The sequence below is a fragment of the Acinonyx jubatus genome, chromosome E3 (assembly GCF_027475565.1).
Source record: "Acinonyx jubatus isolate Ajub_Pintada_27869175 chromosome E3, VMU_Ajub_asm_v1.0, whole genome shotgun sequence".
In the NCBI taxonomy this organism is placed as follows: domain Eukaryota; kingdom Metazoa; phylum Chordata; class Mammalia; order Carnivora; family Felidae; genus Acinonyx; species Acinonyx jubatus.
The window spans coordinates 5,426,449-5,444,529 of NC_069398.1; the positions used below are offsets into that span (position 1 = coordinate 5,426,449).

General features: G+C 46.5%; 1 protein-coding gene across 1 annotated transcript; it reads right to left on the bottom strand.

The window, feature by feature from the left end:
* Window positions 1-5,550: 5,550 nt before the first annotated feature.
* Window positions 5,551-14,309, bottom strand: RSL1D1 (ribosomal L1 domain containing 1). The gene is made up of 9 exons (XM_027043230.2): window positions 14,145-14,309; window positions 13,284-13,423; window positions 11,853-11,991; window positions 11,056-11,204; window positions 10,865-10,966; window positions 9,630-9,723; window positions 9,417-9,542; window positions 6,719-7,015; window positions 5,551-6,188 (listed from the first exon to the last, which is right to left on the bottom strand). Exons 1-9 carry the CDS (start codon window positions 14,241-14,243, stop codon window positions 5,862-5,864), a joined length of 1,473 nt encoding a protein of 490 aa, XP_026899031.1. The 5' UTR covers window positions 14,244-14,309; the 3' UTR covers window positions 5,551-5,861.
* Window positions 14,310-18,081: the final 3,772 nt, after the last annotated feature.

The window sequence follows — 18,081 nt, forward strand, 5'->3', positions numbered from 1 at the left end:
CATCTGTCCAAACCCACGGAATGCACACCACCAAGAGCGAACCCTTGGAAACTACTAGACTCTTGGTGATGATGACGTGTCCGTGGAGGTTTATGGGTTATAACAAATGTACAGGGATATTGATAAGGGGGGTGGCCCATGCATGCGCGGGGCAGAAGTATATGGGAAATCTCTGTACCTCCCTCTCAGTTTGACTGTGAACCTAAAATTGGTCTTTTAAAATGAAGTCTTAGAGGGCACCTGGGTGGCTCAGTCAGTTAAGCGTCTGACTCCGGCTCAGGTCATGATCTCATGGTTCTTGAGTTCAAGCCCCACGTCGGCTCTATGCTGACAGCTCGGAACCTGGAGACTGTTTCGGATTCTGTGTCTCCCTCTCTACCCCTCCCCCGCTCACGCTCTGTCTCTCTCTCTCTCTCTCTCTGCCAAAAATAAATAAACATTAAAAATTTTTTTAAAAAGAAATATTTAAAAAATATATAAAATACAATAAAATAAAATGAAGTCTGAGGAAACAACAGACTAGCAAGAAATGACAATGACGGGAAAACCAGATGCCTTTGCTGACCATCAACCCATACTGTGCCATGTGGGGGTTACAAGTGCCCTTTGACAAGTTGAGAATGTATTTTCATTTCTTGGGATCTTTCCGTAAGGCGTGAGGATAAAGAGAGAAACTCGATCATTTTTCTTTTATTTTTTAAAATTTTCTTTTAATTTTTATTTTAATTTTTTAAAATTACTTTTTCAAGTTTACTTACTCATTTTTGAGAGAGAGAGGGAGCAAGTAGGGGTGGGGCAGAGAGAGAGGAAGACAGAGAATCCCAAGCAGGCTTCAAGCTGTCAGTGCTGAGCCCGATGCAGGGCTTGATCCCATCAATTATGAGAGCATGACCTGAGCCAAAGCTGGACACTTGACTGAGCCATCCCAGCACCCCTTAAAATAAAAATCTTAATAAAAACAATCTGAGGTCCTTACCCAGAAATAACCATTATTAGCATTTTGTGGGTATCTTCCCATCTTTTGAGGCCCATTGGGACTTTAAGACAAAATTCGAAAGAGATCGTGTGTACCGTAACTTTCTTTGTCCCACTGATAATACATAGCTAACATCCCACCATGTTTATTGATTTAAATGTTTATTTACTCCTGTGTTTGTTGCTCCGTATCATTTGTAATGATTGCATAGTTTCTCAATGAATTGATCTGTGTTTACTAAGCATTTTGTAGGCAGCAGGCACTGTTCTAACAAGCGTGGATTAAGTCTCTTTAAAAAAAATTGTAGCTGACGTTGTGTTCGCTTCAGGTGTCTAACGTAGCGATCTGACAATTCTACACGCTAAGCTGTGAGCATTAGATAACTGTGGTTCCCATCTGCCACCATACGCCATTACTACAGTGTTACTGACTCTATCGCTACACTGTACTTTTCATCCCCCTCATTTATTTTACAACTGGGAAGTTCGTATCTCTTAATCCCCCTTCGCCTAGTTTGCCCATCTCCCCGCCCCTCACACCCCAGTTTTTCCACATCCATCTTGTTACTGTCTTTTGTGTTCTTTTTAAAGTTTATTTTGAGAGAGAGAGAGAGAGCAAGTGGGGGAAGAGGAGAGAGAGAGAGAGAGAGAGAGAGAGAGAGGGAGAATCCCAAGCAGGCTCCCAGCTGTCAGCGCGGAGCCCAGCCTGTGGCTGGATCCCATGAACCGTGAGATCATGACCTGAGCCTAAATCAAGAGTTTAACCACTGAGCCACCCAGTACCCTCCACTTTGCTCATTTTAAAAACTGGATTGTCTTTTCATTGTTGACTTTCAAGAGTTTCGCTCATTTGGGGGTTTTTTTGTTTTTGTTTTTTTTTTGTAAGCTCTACACCCAAAATGGGGCTTGAACTCATGACCCCAACATCAGGAGTCACATGCTCTACCCACTGAGCCAGACAGGTGCCCCTTGTTAAGAGTTGTTAATACATTCTTAATACAAGTTCCCCATCAGGTAAGAGATTTCTGAATATCCCCCCATTCAGTAGGTTGTCTTTTCACTTTTTTGCGAAGCACAAAGTTTGTTTTAAAAAATTTTTTTAATGTTTATTGTTGAGAGAGAGAAAGAGTGTGAGCAGGGAAGGGGCAGAGAGAGAGGGAGACACTGAATCTGAAGCAGACTCCAGGCTCTGAGCCGTCAGCACACAGCCTGACGTGGGGCTCGAACTCACGGACCGGGAGATCATGACCCAAACCAAAGTCAGACGTCTAAACGACTGAGCCACCCAGGTGCCCCTACACAAAGTTTTCAGTATGGATGAACTCGTTTTTCTTTTTCTTTTTTTCACTTGTGTTAAGGTGTCATAGCTCCAGAAACTAGGGCCTTAACCAAGGTAATGGAGATTTACACCCGTGTTCTCTTCCAGGGTCCCATTTTGAATTATTTTTTCGTGTCCGGTGTTGGATAGGGATCTTTCTTTTACGTCTAGATATCCAGATGTCCTAATGCCATTAGTTGAAGACCCTTCTTCCCACTGTCTTGATAGGCTTGGCAATCAGCATACAAGCAAGGGGTTATTTTCTGGACTCTCTATTCCATGCCACGGGTCTGTATGTGTACTTCTCCTTCTAGCTCCCTCCCGTGGTTGCCATTAGCATTTCCCTCCGAACACACACATTCTAAGCTTAACCCTCAGTTATGGGCAGATGGCAAGTTCCCGAGCCTCTGGACCCCCTCCTCCTCGGGGCCGAACACAGCCCCTATTCCAAACTTCTGGCGCCATCACAAACTAGACCGGGGCTCTCTTGAAGTTCAAAGCTGTGCTGTATGCATTAGTTTCTCAAGCCCAGCCCCACACCCGGCAGGCTGTAGGAAGTTGGTGGTTAAACGGCAGGTAGATGAGTGGCCAAACGAAGGAAACGAACACTGATGTAACCCGGCAGCTGAATGGCTAGTTCAGCGAAGTTTCTGACTCTGTGCCACCGTGAGGCTGAGGACGCTGAGGAAACGATTTTATGGGAAAATCTGTACAGAAAAGTTGGGTATCGAATTCACATCATCAGCTAGTTTCTTCTGAAAGGCTTAAGAGCCAGGTTTTTAGGGGACTCAAAAGAATACATATGGCCTGATTACTTCCTGGGTATTTCAAGTATAGAAAATGCCCCCAACTGAGTCAAACAGATGTTAATCCCCCTTTTTTTAAGCTTATGTATTTATTTTTAGAGAGACACAGAGACAGCTCAAGCAGGGGAGGGGCAGAGAGAGAGGGAGAGAGAGACAGAGGAAGAATTCCAAGCTGACGCCCCACTGTCACCACAGAGCCCGACGGAGGACTTGAACCCGTGAAACCGTGAGGTCACGACCTGAGGCACAACCAAGCTTAACCAACTGGGCCACTCAGGCGCCCCCGGATGTTGATCCTTTTAAGACAGCATTGGACTAAGACGTCGAGTCTGTGGTTAAACATAAGCACCCAGTTTGCCATTTTCTCTCCGAGACCATCATCCTGAAGTCATCGCTATAACCCAAATTATATCTGTGGTCCTTCATCACACGCATGAATTCCTTCAAGACCCAAGGCTTGACGAGGGCTTCTGATGGTTCGTAAAGTCCTGCTGAGAATCTTGGTGCTGTACATGTGAACACAGGGAAAACCGTAGCAATTTGAGGAGAAAGAAATGTGGGTGGTACAGAACCTTCAAACATCTAGTAAAACGGCCAAATATTTCTTGGCTGGTTAAACCCTTCAACGCCTGTGAACTGGAAGTGGCCAGGGCAAGGGTCTGGGGTCGGTAATAAGATAGCAGGACTCAACCAATTCCTTTGGTCCCTCATTTTTATTATTTCTCAAGGAGACTATGAAATACGATGTGATCTTCACTAAACAGCGAGGCTGTCTTAAATACAAAACATTTAAAAATATTTTTGCAGGGGGGGGGGTGGCTCAGTCAGTTGAGTATCTGACTCTTGATTTCGGCTCAGGTCAGGTCACGATCTCACCGGTTTGTGAGTTCGAGCCCCACGTCGGGCTCTGCGCTGACAGCATGGAGCCTGCCTGGGATTCTGCCTCTCAAAATAAATAAACTTCAAAAGTTTTTTTGATGGTTATTATGGTTCCTTAAAAAAAAAAAAAAAAGAAAGAAAAAGAACCAAAATTCAAGTATTTCTTCAGAAAGGTTGCATGACATTTCTCCCACCAGACCCGGTTTTGTCCCTTGAAATCTCCATGGCATGGCGGATGGGTCCAGAAACCCAGCACTGACTCCCAGTATAGTGTCAGCCACACACCCAACCTTTTAACCCCAAGAGCGTGACTCCCCGTAGCAGCGGTTTCCCGTTCCTCTCGGCCCCAGGTCGCAGCCCTATCGGCCAACTGGGGACGCGCCTGAGCCTTAGAGAGCTAGCAGCTGGATTTGTGCCTTGTTGTTGCAATTCAGAATTTTGACCCATTCCCGAGCCGTGGTTTCCAGTTGTCAGAAAATGAGCCTCCTGCTTAAGAAGTTTAAAATAAATCTGCTGTTTTCAACATAACTTGAGTGACCCCTGATGTACAAAGGACAGGAAGGTAAGCAGCTGCCCCACATTTCCATCAGGAGGAAGCCACAGACCAAAGAGATCACTTGTGTCGCAGAATCCTTATTGGTTGGGTGGAGGGTGGGTAAAAGACCGAATGCTGTCCCCTCCCCCCATCAGGTCACGTAGAGAGGAGCAGCACTGTGTACGCGATGACCCATGCCAAAGAGGACTTCACCTTCACGTCTCAAGATGTGAAACAAGGCTGGCCTGTTGCCGTGGGACATTTCTGTGGAAAATTCAAAGCGACTGTGCTAATCCTCTATGTGAAATGTGTACTGGAAAGCCTACAAGGACAGCGGAATTACAAAGTAGTGTTATTCGAGAGGATTTGAGGATTGTAAGTTAACGTCTGAAAAGCAAAAGCTCTCCCTCCTCTAACTTGATGGAAGACGGTCTGCAAGTTGACTGCTTCCCGAGCCACGTGATCCCTGAAAGTGTGCCTCACTTCGGCCTTTCCGGTAGGACAGGGAACCCATCGCTTACCACCAGGGATGGGGACCCTGATTCAAATCGAGGGAAAGGCCAAGCACCTGAAAAGTCACTGACTACCTCAGAACACATTTGAGTCACCCCAAATCCACAGTCCACCCTCTCCAGCTTCCTGGCCTAGAGTCGGCACACGCAAGCGAATCCACACAGGCCGAGGAAGGGTCTGGAGAAAGATGGCAAAGCTAGAAGGATTTCTGGTCTCTAGCAGGCGGGATTCAACTCCGTGTCTCTGAAAACGGCTCCCTGTTAACCAGTGTCATCAAGTGCACGCCCCCTCGGCGGCCCCGGCCCGGGCCGACTACCACCAACATCGACTATTTGATTCCGAAACCCGCCGAGGGCTTCTTGTAAGTTGCACAGCTGAGTGCCAGGCAGCGAGCCCCTCCCTGCCGGCGGACAAGGGCTGGGAAGGTTCGCACAAACTAGGGTAATGGAGCCTAGGCAAAACCCACGGTGACAGCAGATGGGGACAGGGGTCCCATCGCAGGGATTCAAGGAAAACCAACAAGATAGGGAGCACCAAGAGTTTACTCAGAAGCCGTTACACTTTAATAACAAGCAACCACACAGAAGCACTGTATTTTCCCTCTGTTACATTAGCAAATACATGGAAAAGGAACTTAAAAAATGGGTCTCCTTCACAACTACTCCTTCCCACGCCCACCAACATCCGTCAGAATTGCTTGCGGAGGTTTTACCAAGTATTTAAGTCTGGCCCTCACTCCTCGAGGAGACTGCGCCGGGCAGGGGCGGGATCCAGGCATTTTTTAAAAAGCTCTTTAGGAAGTCTGGAGGATTCCTTCTGCTTGAGTCTCTGATTTTTAGGTCGACTGGGGCACTCTGGACTTTTTGGGCCACTGTTTGGGGGCGTGGGGGGCTTTTTTCGCAGACTTACTAGGAGTAGTGAGGAACTTGGCCCCTGGCTTTTTGGTCACCTGTCTTGGGTCTTTTTTGCCCAGTGAAGAGTTTGGTTCTTTTCCCGCCTCTTCTTTGATTCTTGGCTTCTTGCCCGGGCTGCTACCTGGGGTCTTGGGCTCCGCAGCCTTCGGGGTCTCGAAACTGGGAAGGGCCTTTCTCTTCTTCCCACGAGGTGCGCTGGGATTGGGACTCTTTTTTGGAGACTTCTTTCCTGCGGCTTGTTTTTGCATCTAAGAAAAATAAGAGTTAAGTGCAGGGAAAAATGGCCCCTGACAATGGAACTCCGAGAGTGACTGTCTTCACCAGGTCTGAAAGGTTTTACAGGCAGGACCCAGCACCCAAGCTTGCCCTTGCCCTGGTACATTTCCAAAGATTAATCATGTGGTGACCCGGGACTCACTGTCAGAAACTGAACCAGTGCCCAAATGTCTGCCCCGGCCTGCTTTTGAAAACCACAGGCGATGTGTCCCAGAATTATTAACAAGACCACCCCTCCCCTGAATCCGAGATACACAGACGAATGTGTTCACTGCACATCACTCCAATACAGGGCAAAGGAAGCCCCTCCCAGGCTTCTGGGTCTACCTGGTAAGTTTCATCTATGACCTCGGGATCTTTGCTACGACAGATTCTGCTGGAAATACACTAGGGACAAACAATGCCCCCGTCCTTGCAATGCCTCTTACACGCATGGCTCAGTGGGGCCTGCCTGACACACGGGGGCACTGAAGCCATCGGCCACTAGCACCAATAGAAATACCTCTCCGTTTTCTTTCGCTGGAGTCCTCTCTATTGGTACCAGTTGAGGAAGCTCCTCTTCGGATTCGTCCTGCACTTTATTCTGGGCTTTTACTCGACTACTCTCTTTCTTCCCACACGCTCGGGCCTCCTTCGGGGGTGTGGGGTCCTTCACCGGAGCACCGCCAGTCCCAGGGCCTGCCTCCTCTTTCTTCGGGGCCGACGAGGCCTTTCTGGCCTGCTTCGTAAGCCTTTTGCTTCTTTTCTTCTCCTTCTGTTTTTCACGATACTCTTTTTGTTTTTCTTTTTTCTTTAATTCCTACCAGAACACCAAACAAAAAACCCAGTAACAAAAAAGCCACACCAAGCTCCAAGCCTAACTTTAGTAGGGAATACACTTGTTGGTCAATAAATGTCATAGACTTAGAACTTGCAATTCTCATTATTCATAAGCTTCTGGAAAGTGCTTTGATCTGTGGCAACTCTAAGCAAACAAACCACAACACCAGCACTGGAACCTCAATTGCACTTGGCTCTCACAGAACTACATATGGGGACTTGGAAGCAATGAGGTGTGCAGTCAGAGCTTCTGCAAGGTGATCTGATTTATAGGTGAGTTAAGAGTTATCCTAGGGATGCCTGGGTGGCTCAGTCGGTTGAGTGTCCAACTCTTGAATTCGGCTCAGGTTGTGATCCTAGGGTTGTGGGATCAAGCCCTACATTGGGCTCTGTGCTTTTGTGCGGACTGTGCTTAAGGTTCGTTCTCCCTCTCCATCCCTCCCTCCCTCCCTCTCCCGCTCTCTCTCTCTCTCTCTTCCCCTCTCTCTGTCCCTCCCTGGCCTGTGAGCGGGGGCGCGCGCGCGCGTGCACACGCACGCACGCACACACACACGCACACACACACACTCTTTCTCTCTCTCTCAAAAAAAAAAAAAAACCTAAAAGGAAAAGAAAAAAAAAAGAATTATCCTAAATTGTAGAGTATTCTGATGTGAATTACATCTCAAAACAGTTTTAAGAAAAAAAAACTGATAATTTTTCCCTACTTCAGACTGGGGCAGAAGTTAGATTAAGAAGTTTATAGAACCAGGGGTCCACTGTCCTTACCACAGACCACTGTTAAATGACCCCCATAATAGTGTGTAAATTCCATGTTAGCCAACAATTCCAACATTTTTGCAAACTCCTCAAATCAATGTGCTGACAGATGGCAAAAAAATTCACATGTCCTGCTTCTGATAATGGCAGTCTTTTATTTTGGGTCATTCTCCCAATGAAAACAAGTAAAAGTGGGATGAAATACTTAAAAATTTTTTTTCTTAAAGGCATCAATGAACCAACTACCTGTGAGACATCTAAAATAAGGACCCCATGGGTAAGTGAGTCCAGAAGCAAATTTTGCTGTGAGTACTGGCTAATCAATAATTTTTGTTTTAACAGGGGGTGGGGTGGGTGGAAAGATATCAAACTCCAGTGTCCACACCAGGCAGGGGTCCTAGGAGGACCCCCCCCCCCCATAAGCTGGGACCCTACTGAGTCATGCTCTCAGGGCGAAGATGAACAGAAGTGGAGGAGTGCAGATTCTCGGCATGGTTTGCTCCGAATCACTCAGGGAATCTCAAGCCTTTGATCTGCCTTCAGGGAGTCCCAAGCCAAGGCCCAGAGACTTAAATGGAAATCTTCTAGAGAAAGACCTTCACCCTACACCTCAAATTAGTTCTACAAATAATGTTCCAATGCGACGACCACGACATTGTCAAAGATGACCGAGTCCACAAGGAACCAAAGGGCACAGAGAACAGGCTGGGATACCAGGATCTCCACTACTCGAATGACCAGACAGTGAAGCAACTGTGCTTAAAGTGTTCCAACAATGAAGGTGAACAAGAGGACTGATAGGTAACAGGAAATTAAAAGAAGTAAAGCCAGTGTGAAAAAGAACAAACATACAACTTCCAGAAGCAGGGGGTGGGGGGGGCGGTGGGGGGGTGTAATTAAAATACCAAAATTAAAAACCCACGGAACATGATTAACATGGCTAAAAAAAAAAAAGGTGGGGGGTGCCTGGGTGGCTTAGTCAGTTAAGCCTCTGACTTCGGCTCAGGTCATGATCTCATGGTTGGTGAGTTCGAGCCCCGCGTCGGGCTCTGTGCTGACAGCCCAGAGCCCAGAGCCTGCTTCAGATTCCGTGTCTCCCTCTCTCTCTGCCCTCCACCGCTCACGCGGTCTCTAACATAAATAAACATTAAAAAACAAAAAAAATAAAAAGCGTCACCAAACTAGGAGACTGGTCCAAAACAGAGCAAAAATAGCAAAATAATTTGCTCTCATTCTACCGATAGTACTAAAAGCCTACAGACCCAAACTGACGGCTGTCTGTTAGCCTCACGCAATCATCAAAGCTGTCCACAGGAAAGTTCTTAACACGCTCGATTTTGGTTTTCTTTCAGCTCCTCCTGCCGCTACACAGGCCCCTACCGAGCTGACTCACCCCACTCAAGGGAAACCAAAAATGATCAACAAACACAAGATATTTACATCATACCTCAATATACTTCATTCACACCACCATGAAGTGATCTCGGAGGAAAGCGGGAACAAGGCACCTAAAAGCACGAGCCCTGGAAACCGCGGAAGGTCAGGCAGGAACGGAACCCGCTCTCCTTGGGCCACGATCACGCCTGCGAGGAAGCCCACCTGGTGTTTCAAGTTTGACTCACCTTCTTCTTCTGACTAGGAGTGCGCACTCCTTTGGCTTCGCCCTGACAGCTGACAAACGAGGAAAAGATGGGAAGCGAAGCGGACCTCTCGGTTTTCACGTACAGGAGCTTCACGCTCTCCCACTTCTGCAACAGAGACAAGAACGACACTGTCGGTCCACGTCCCGTTTCTCCTGCGCGAACCACCGACTGCTGCACCTGTTAAGACCGCACCTCTGGCAGCTTCTGGGAAAGCCTCTTCGTGACCGCGATGATGTTATCAATGATGTGCTGGACCTCCATTCCCGTGTGACCAACGCGGATGGTACTGAAATGTAACACGGCAGCAGACAAGAAGGTTTTCAAGAATAAGTTGTTTAAGCAATAATAATGATTTGTTTCTCGGGGAGCCTGGGTGGCTCAGTCGGTTAAGTGTCCGACTTGGACTCAGGTCATGATCTCACAGTCCTTGAGTTCGGGCCCCGTGTCAGGCTCTGTGCCGACAGCTCAGCGCCTGAAGCCTGCTTCGGATTTCCTCCCCCCCCGCCCCCCCGCTCTCTGTCCCTCCCCGCTTGTGTGCGCTCTCTCTCTCACTCTCTCAATAATAAATGAACGTTAGAAAAATATATGAAAAAAATTTTTTGTTTTTCAAAACGCAGCACAGGCAGGTATGTGAGAAATCTAAATACACAATCCTAAAAAGAAACGTAAGGTAGAAACATTATAATCTTTAGGGTTTCAACAGATTTTAGATTCTCTCTCTTGCTCTCCCTCTGCCCCGCCCCATGCTTGTGCGCACACGGGCATGCTCTCAAAATGAATAAACAAATGTTTATTTAAGGTCACCTGGGTGCCTCAGTCGGTTAAGCGTCTGACTTTTGGCTTGGGCTCAGGTCATGGTGAGCTCAAGCCCCGTGCCAGGCTCTGCACTGACAGTGCAGAGGCTGCTTGGGATTCTCTCTCCCCCTCTGTCTGACCCTTCCCGGCTTGTGTGCATGGGCGCTCGCTCACTCTCTCTCAAAAACTAAATACTTCTAAAAATAAAAATAAATAAACATTTTTAAAAGGCGGCGGGGGGGGGGCGCCTGGGTGGCTCAGTCAGTTAAGCCTCTGACTCTGGATTTCAGTTCATGAGCACACGGTTCAGGAGTTTGAGCTCGGTGTTGGGCTCTGTGCTGAGCTCTGAGCTCTGTGCTGTCAGTGTGAGGCCTGCTTGTGATTCTCTCTCTATCCATATTCTGTATACCCTCAGTCCTATATAGAGAACACTGATAGAGACCATTTACATCACTGTGGAAAGCTCTAAGGGGCAGCTGCTTCCAGGGAATGACATGCTTGGTAGGGATGGACTTTAGTTTTAATAGAAAGATCTGGTTTTCATTCACACAATCTCGTAAGAGACAGCTTACAAAATTATTACCGAATGAACAGGAGACTAAACAGGCACACACGAGCACCTTTTTCCCTACCTGCAAGAACCACTTTTTGAGATGTTCAAGACAGTCCCGCCTATACAGGTGTTGATCTCCTTGGATAAATTCTTGGCCAGAAGGTTTACAGGAACGGGAACCCTGTAACGACACGCAGGCGCTTGGAGCACAGTGCACGCGCACGGGTGACGTCCACGGGGCTCAGACGCAGCCACTGCGAGGCAACCTACTTCTTTCTGTGATAGAAATGTCTCCCCAGGTGCGACGGCAGGAGCCGCCGGATTCTCGCATCAGTGAGGAAGAAGTCAAAGCTGCCCAGCAGGCGAAGCTTGGCTTCATAGGGTTTGTATTCCGTCTTTAAAGTTCGCAGAGGGATGATCTAGAAACGTAAGAGGAAAAACCCCAAAAGTTAAGGACTTGACCAAGAAGGAGAAACACTCAAGCGGTAACTTGGGTCTGGATCTTAAATCGTCATAGAGCCACACAGTTCAGTCAACCTGCGGTGAGAACCCGCGACGTGCCGGGAGCTGGGCTCACCGACGGAGGCACAAATGGGCTGGGACCCACATCAAGAAAGGACACCGGTGACTACAAGCCACGACAGTGACCTAACGGAGAAGTCTTTTGTGAAGTCTTCAAGATAATAAAGGTACTGCTGTACCTGTGAGCTCTGGGGTCAAGAAACCTCAACAGCTCATCCATCACAGAGAAGATGAAGCCGTCCTACCAAAGCCAGCGAGAACCGAAAAGAAAAAATTAAATTAAAACTTAAATTCCCAGGGGCACCTGACCGGCTCAGTCAGTGAAACGGGCAACTCCTGATCTCGGGGTTATAGGTTCAAGCCCCACGTTGGGTACAGAGATTGCTGAAGAACAAAATCCTTAAAAACTAAAAAAAACAAAAACTAAAATCCCTAGGAAAGAAATACTAGATTATAAGGTAGTGCAGGAATATGTGATTTAGCACTTCAGTCAAAAGAGTGAATCAGATCTTTTCATTGCCCTGAAAATATTAACCACTCCTGACCTGAGAAATGGTTTTAATTCCATGTTTGTTCAAAAGCTTCTTGTAAAACCGTTCTGTCTTTTCAGGAGTTAAATTGGGTTCATCCTTGGTAAGTAAACAAATATCTGTTAAATCTGATCGAATACCATGAGGCAAGGACCTGCAAAATACATGAGAAGGAAGTGAGGGATAAAGCATTATAACAGACAAAATATATGTTTCTACTCCACAGAATATACAATAAATTCAGTCACTTGAACAAACTTCATTCATGCTAAGCAAATACTCTACCAAGAACATTTAAAAATACATCTAGTTTTCAGCAGTCTTGACAGATTTAAGATTCAAGTAAATGATCACAAATACCCAGCATCCAAAATATCAATTAATATTTGAGATATAACCAGACTTAACATATAATCAAAGATACCCAAGACAGCACACACGCAGTTATCATTTTATACGATGCTACAAGTGCATGTGTTCTAAAATGTGAACAACCTGGTTTCATGAGGATAGTTCTGCTTCAGAACTTTACCCTGCAGAAAACCCTGGATTCCATAAACAACATAACCCTTAAGAGCTGAGCAGAAGGGGCGCCTGGGTGGCTCAGTCGGTTGAGCAACTGACTTTTGATTTCAGCTCAGGTCCTGATCTCATGATTCGTGAGACTGAGCCCCTTGTCGACCTCAGCACGGGAGCCTGCTTGGGATTCTCTCTCCCTCTCTGCCCTTCCCCTGAAATAAACTTAAAAAAAAAAAAAAAAAAAAAGGCTGAACAAACCAACAAGGACCAGAAAACTTATGTTTTTTTTTTGACAGGAGACAAAAGGACCCCACAGAGGCAGGGGTGCCAGAGAGAACACAGGACATGTTATATACATATATATATATATATATATATATATATATATATATTTTTTAGTATAATTATGTCCCAAATATTACATGGGACCTACTTATACGAAAAAATTACTTCTATTTTTATTTGCTAAGTCTGTCAACTCTGCAGAGAAGGGATCTCTGACCTAAAAGTCCTAGAGCAAGAAGAATGTGTGATCACCATAGATTTGTTTTCCAGAAGGAGCTCACTGCCGTCTGTAACCATCTCTGCATGTAGGAGCGAGTCGGGGACCTCACGAGTTTAGCTTGAAACTAACATGACATGGAAAGATAACAGAATGTATACAAATACAAAAGCTGTACTAATTTATTCTAAACCCAGGTTTCAGATTCAACAGAACTGTACATCAATCCCCAGAAAACTGGTGACATTTTTAGAAAATTTAAGCATGTGTGAATTCTTTTTTTTTTTAAGGCGCAATGACACATTTCAACTCATATTTTTATTTTGAATTTGCAAAATGTGCACTAGAAACAAAAGGGCGATGGTTACAGACACACAGAACGACCAAGCCGGTAACCGAGGCAAAGGCAGAAAATCAGAACTTACAATCTGACCCTCAGTTCTTTACTTGGAATCTTCCATAACACCACCATTAAAAAGAAATTTTCATTCTCATTCAGAAGCAATCCATTCGCGTTTTTCCTGGACTTGGAATGTGCCAACAGAGCTTCCACTGCCTTTCTTATCTGCAACGTGGAGATACACGAACAAATTCATTCTCAATCTGATTTATGATTTAGCATTTGTCCCCTCCTCGCGTCTATTTTTCCTTTTTTTTTTTTTTTCCTCCTCAAATTCTATTTTAATGGGCAACCTCCATAACCATCTCTATCAGGATCCTGCCATTTGGGATCAGAGGAATGTCAGACTCATCAGAAACCACCTAAGGATCCACTCAGCGCCCGTCTACAGAAAAGAGCCTCTTTCTTCCACGTTAAGGCGACTATCGCGCCAGGTGGGAACATGCTTCCCGGGAACTGGGTGGCGAAGGCGGCAATGCCAGGAAAAGGGCAACACGCAGCTAGCGTATACTGGGGCCATTACTCTATGCCAGGGACCTGACCGAGACCAGCAGAGACACTTTCTTTAAACCCAAGGTCACGGAGGCTTGCAAAATTACCCGATCTGCCAAAGTCAAAGGGTAGGGGAACAGAGCCGGGTGGATCTCACGCCGGAAGCCCAGGCTGTACCTGCATCCACCTGGAGGGCCAGGCCGCAGGGCTGGGGGCGGCGAGCGCCCCCCCGAGCGCAGGAGGAGCGGGCAGGCTGAGCGCGACGCGACACGGCGACCCTCTTCCCAAAGCTCCGGGGACGTCGGCGAAGGCCAGGGGCCCGGCCCGGCCCCCCGCGTCTCGCACGGCCGTGGCCACCCCGCCTCCCAGCCCCCCTCCCCACGGGACCACTCACCTGCCCTTGATCCAGCTGATCCAGGGAGGCAGGGGTCTCTGGAGCGGTGGCTGAGGCCGCGGTTGAGGAGGACGGTGGGGTGGAAGTCGAACCCTCCATCTCGTTCCCACCTCGTGCAGACGCTCGCGCGGTACCGGCAGGGTTCCCTGTGCGCACGCGCGAGCCCAGGCCCGCAGCCGGAAGTTGGGGGGCGGGACCGGGCCCTGATGTCACGTCCGGGAGCGCGGGAATCAGGCCAGGGGATGTGGCACCGGCGAGGTTTGGCGGCTGCGCCGGCTGTCCGAGTCTCCGTCGTCAGGCGCGGGAGCGGCCTCGGTGACACCTGGCTCTCATTCTGTACCGAGCGACTCGAGCGAGCGCCTGGAACTGGGGGAGGAGGCCTGGCCCGCCGCCCACCTGCCCCGCCGCCGCCGCCCCTTGGGAGGCCGACGCGGTGGGGGCGCGAGTCGTGAGCCAGCGCTGGTCTCTCCTGGGCCTCGGCTCCCAGAGAGGCGGGAGGTCAGTGCAGGTACGCGGAAGCGTGCAGGCTGGACCACCTGCGGCCGCAGAAGGTAGAGTCCCCCGCCTCTCCGCAGCCCCAGTGGTGGCCGCTGTTCCCTGTTCCCCTGGAGCCTTGCGGGGATGTTCCTAGGCACGTCTAGAAACGACTCTTCTTTTTCTTCTTTATGGATGATGGGTTTAAACTTAATCTTTTTTTTTTTTTTTTAGACAAATCGTAGCCTCGTAGACCCATTCTTTGTTCTGCACGTTGCCTTTCTCTCCGAATGCTTATTTCTTGGAGGTTGTCTGTGCCGCTACCTCATGCCCTGCCTCATTTTTAAAAACTGCCCAGTGGCCTTCCATCCATCATGTGAATAAACAGTTTATTTAGGAGGTTTGGGTGAACGTGCGGGATGGTTCTAGTCTTTTTGCAACCAGCTTTGGGCATTTTTGAGAGATGAAAGAATGGGAGTAGGGGGCTTTCCATGTCTCTTGCTTCCCAAAAAACCCGCCTTCCATATTGCAAAGCTGGAAGAAGGCATGTTCTGCTGCTGGTCCCTGATAGTGACTTTGTCCGGCATCAGCTTGTAGAGGAAATGTTCTTAAATCATTGATACCCACTGTTACTTGTCTATTCTAGAATGTTGTGTAAGATGGAATTCGTTTTAGCACAGCATTGAGTTGTTACGTTAGGCCTCGTGTATCAGCGTTTTCTGGTATTCTGAGAGGAGCATTAGGGATGTCACATGTGTCATTTGAATTCAAGTTTGCGAGCCAGATTTCTAGACCAAAGGAAAGGCATGAATTCAGGTACAAGAGCAGAGTGATGTTTGCAGGTGGTATTAAGAGGCTGGAGAAGGGCCATGCAGAGGGGAGGGATGGGAGATGGGGCTAGAATGGTAGGTTAGGGAACTAATGCATTTCCAAGGCTGATGGCTTGTCTGTACCTTGGAGAAAACTATACATACAAGATTGTTGAATTGCCGGATTGTGATTGAAAAAATGATTCACCGGGGCACCTGGGTGGCTCAGTCCGCTAAGCATCCGACTTTGGCCCAGGTCATGATCTCATGGTGGTGAGTTCCAGCCTGAAGTCGGGTTCTGTACTGACAGCTCAGAGCCTAGAATCTGCTTCAGATTTTGTGCCTCCCTGTTTCTCTGCCCCTCCCCCACTTATGCTCGGTCTCTCTCTCTCTCTCTCTCTCTAAAATAAACAAACATTTTAAAAGATTGACAGAGAGATCAGAAGGGAGCTCATGTTATTTCACCACCTTTTAGGAATACTAAATGGTCTGTGTTTGATAATAGCTTTAATAAAATCAGATAAACAGAAAAGATGAAACTTCTCTGGTTTATTTACTTATTTGCATTTCTAATGATAATTCAGAGAAGGCTGTATTTGCAACCATGACAGAATCTTAATTGGGAAACAAAATTAAACCTCCTTTCAAGGAAGGATAAAAAATTCTGGGATATTCGTAATATAAAATGTTGGTCGGCAATAGGGAATAAACTACTGATACAACATGATTCATCTCTAAAACATGATGTTGCTTCAAAGAAGACAGTTGAGGGCCTCGTGATTTCCATTTATGTGGAGTTCAAAACCAGGCAAAACTAACACGGCAGAACAGTGATCCCCCTTGGCAGGAGGAATGAACTGGAAGGGGGTGAAAGGAACTTCAGTGATGGAAATGTTCTCTGTGTAGATGTGGGTGTCTACATAATTGTATAGACTGGACAAACTCATTGTAAAGTTCTATGTATTCCACTGGATATACATTTTACCTTAATAAAAAATTCCTCTTGTACACAAGTTCTGTCTGCTGGACCTTCTTTACAAATAGTAATTGACTCCTAAGAATCTAATTCTTTCAAAAATTTCTTTTTCTGAAAATTTAGTGTATTTCCCGGGGAAATAACAAAGCTTGGTAATGGAGAGATTGCTTTTATTCTAAGTAATTTGTGAAATCTACAAGCCAACACAAAATACTTGAATACTTCGGGGCACCTAGGTGGCTCAGTCGGTTAAGCATCTGACTTCAGCTCAGGTCATGATCTTGCAGTTTGTGGGTTTGAGCCCCATGTTGGGCTCTGTGCTGACAGCCTACAGCCTGGAGCCTGCTTCAGATTCTGTGTCTCCCTCTCTCCCCTCCCCTGCTCATACAGTCTCTCTCTGCCTCAAAAATAAACGTAAAGAAAGACTTGACTACTTCAATTAAAAGGGGTTAAATCACCATAGTAAATCTCAATCTAAATATAATCACACAATAAAGAATGCAAAATAGGTTGAATATGTAATTTTTCCCATTCCCTCTCTAGCTAAACTTTTACCAGTAGACTTAGATAATCAGTAGCCTCACTCTTAAACCAGAGAATGAAACTTTTTTCGTAAAAATGCTTTAAAATTAAAACTCATATCATTAAGTTTGAACTACTTTTACTGCTTCTTTATTTGGGCACTGAAGTGAAATGTTTAAGAGATCAAAGGTAAGATGGGTTATGAAAATGTGCAACGAACATTAAATGGGACCCAGTGTACAGTGAGAGGGGGAAAAGTTTTTGCCTCATTTTTTTTTTATCTTAGAGCAAGAGAGGGGGAAGGGGGCAGAGGAGGGGAGACAGAATCCCCAGCAGTATACATGCTCAGCACAGAGCCCAACATGGAGCTTGATCCCACGACCCTGGGATTATGACCTGAGCTGAAATCGAGTCAGATGCTCAACTGACTGAGCGACCCAGGCACCCTTAACAGAAGGATCATATCATAAAAAATAGTACTTGATGGGGCGCCTGGCTGGCTCAGTCGGGAGAGCATGCGACTCTTAATCTCTGGTTCATGAGACCAACCCCAGTTGGGTGTGGAGCCTACTTTAAAAAAATATATACGGTCTTATAAAAAATTACTAATTGAGTAACAGCACACTTGTCAGTTCCGAGGTTTTTGTTTCCTTGTTTTAACTATTTCTAGCAGAAAACAGGAAAATATTTCATGCAAGGAATTTGGGCACAAAGAGCCTTCGGAAAGAATTTAAAGGAAATACATGTTCATGGTAACAAAAATTTCACTTTCTAGACTGGATTTACAGGATGAATATAAGGAAACAAAAACACGTGCCACTGCAATACAGGACTTTTCAAATTCGTCATGTATGGTCACAATGGCCATAAATGGTCAGAGACTTAAAATAGATGAGCTTGTCACTAACGAGGTTAAAGACAAAGTATCTTCCAGAACCTGGTTTTTCCCACGGTCAAAGAAACTGCCGTTTTGTGGGTTTTTTTCAGGTCTTTTTAAATTCGGAAAACTTTAAACGTCTTTTATTGTAACCTGGCCATCATTTATCCTAGATCTCTCTACTTCTTCATTACAAAGCTACCGAGTCCAAGGTATTGATGCTTTTTTTCTGCTTTAAGACGCATGGATAGAACGGGTGTCTCTGAAACCACTTCCATG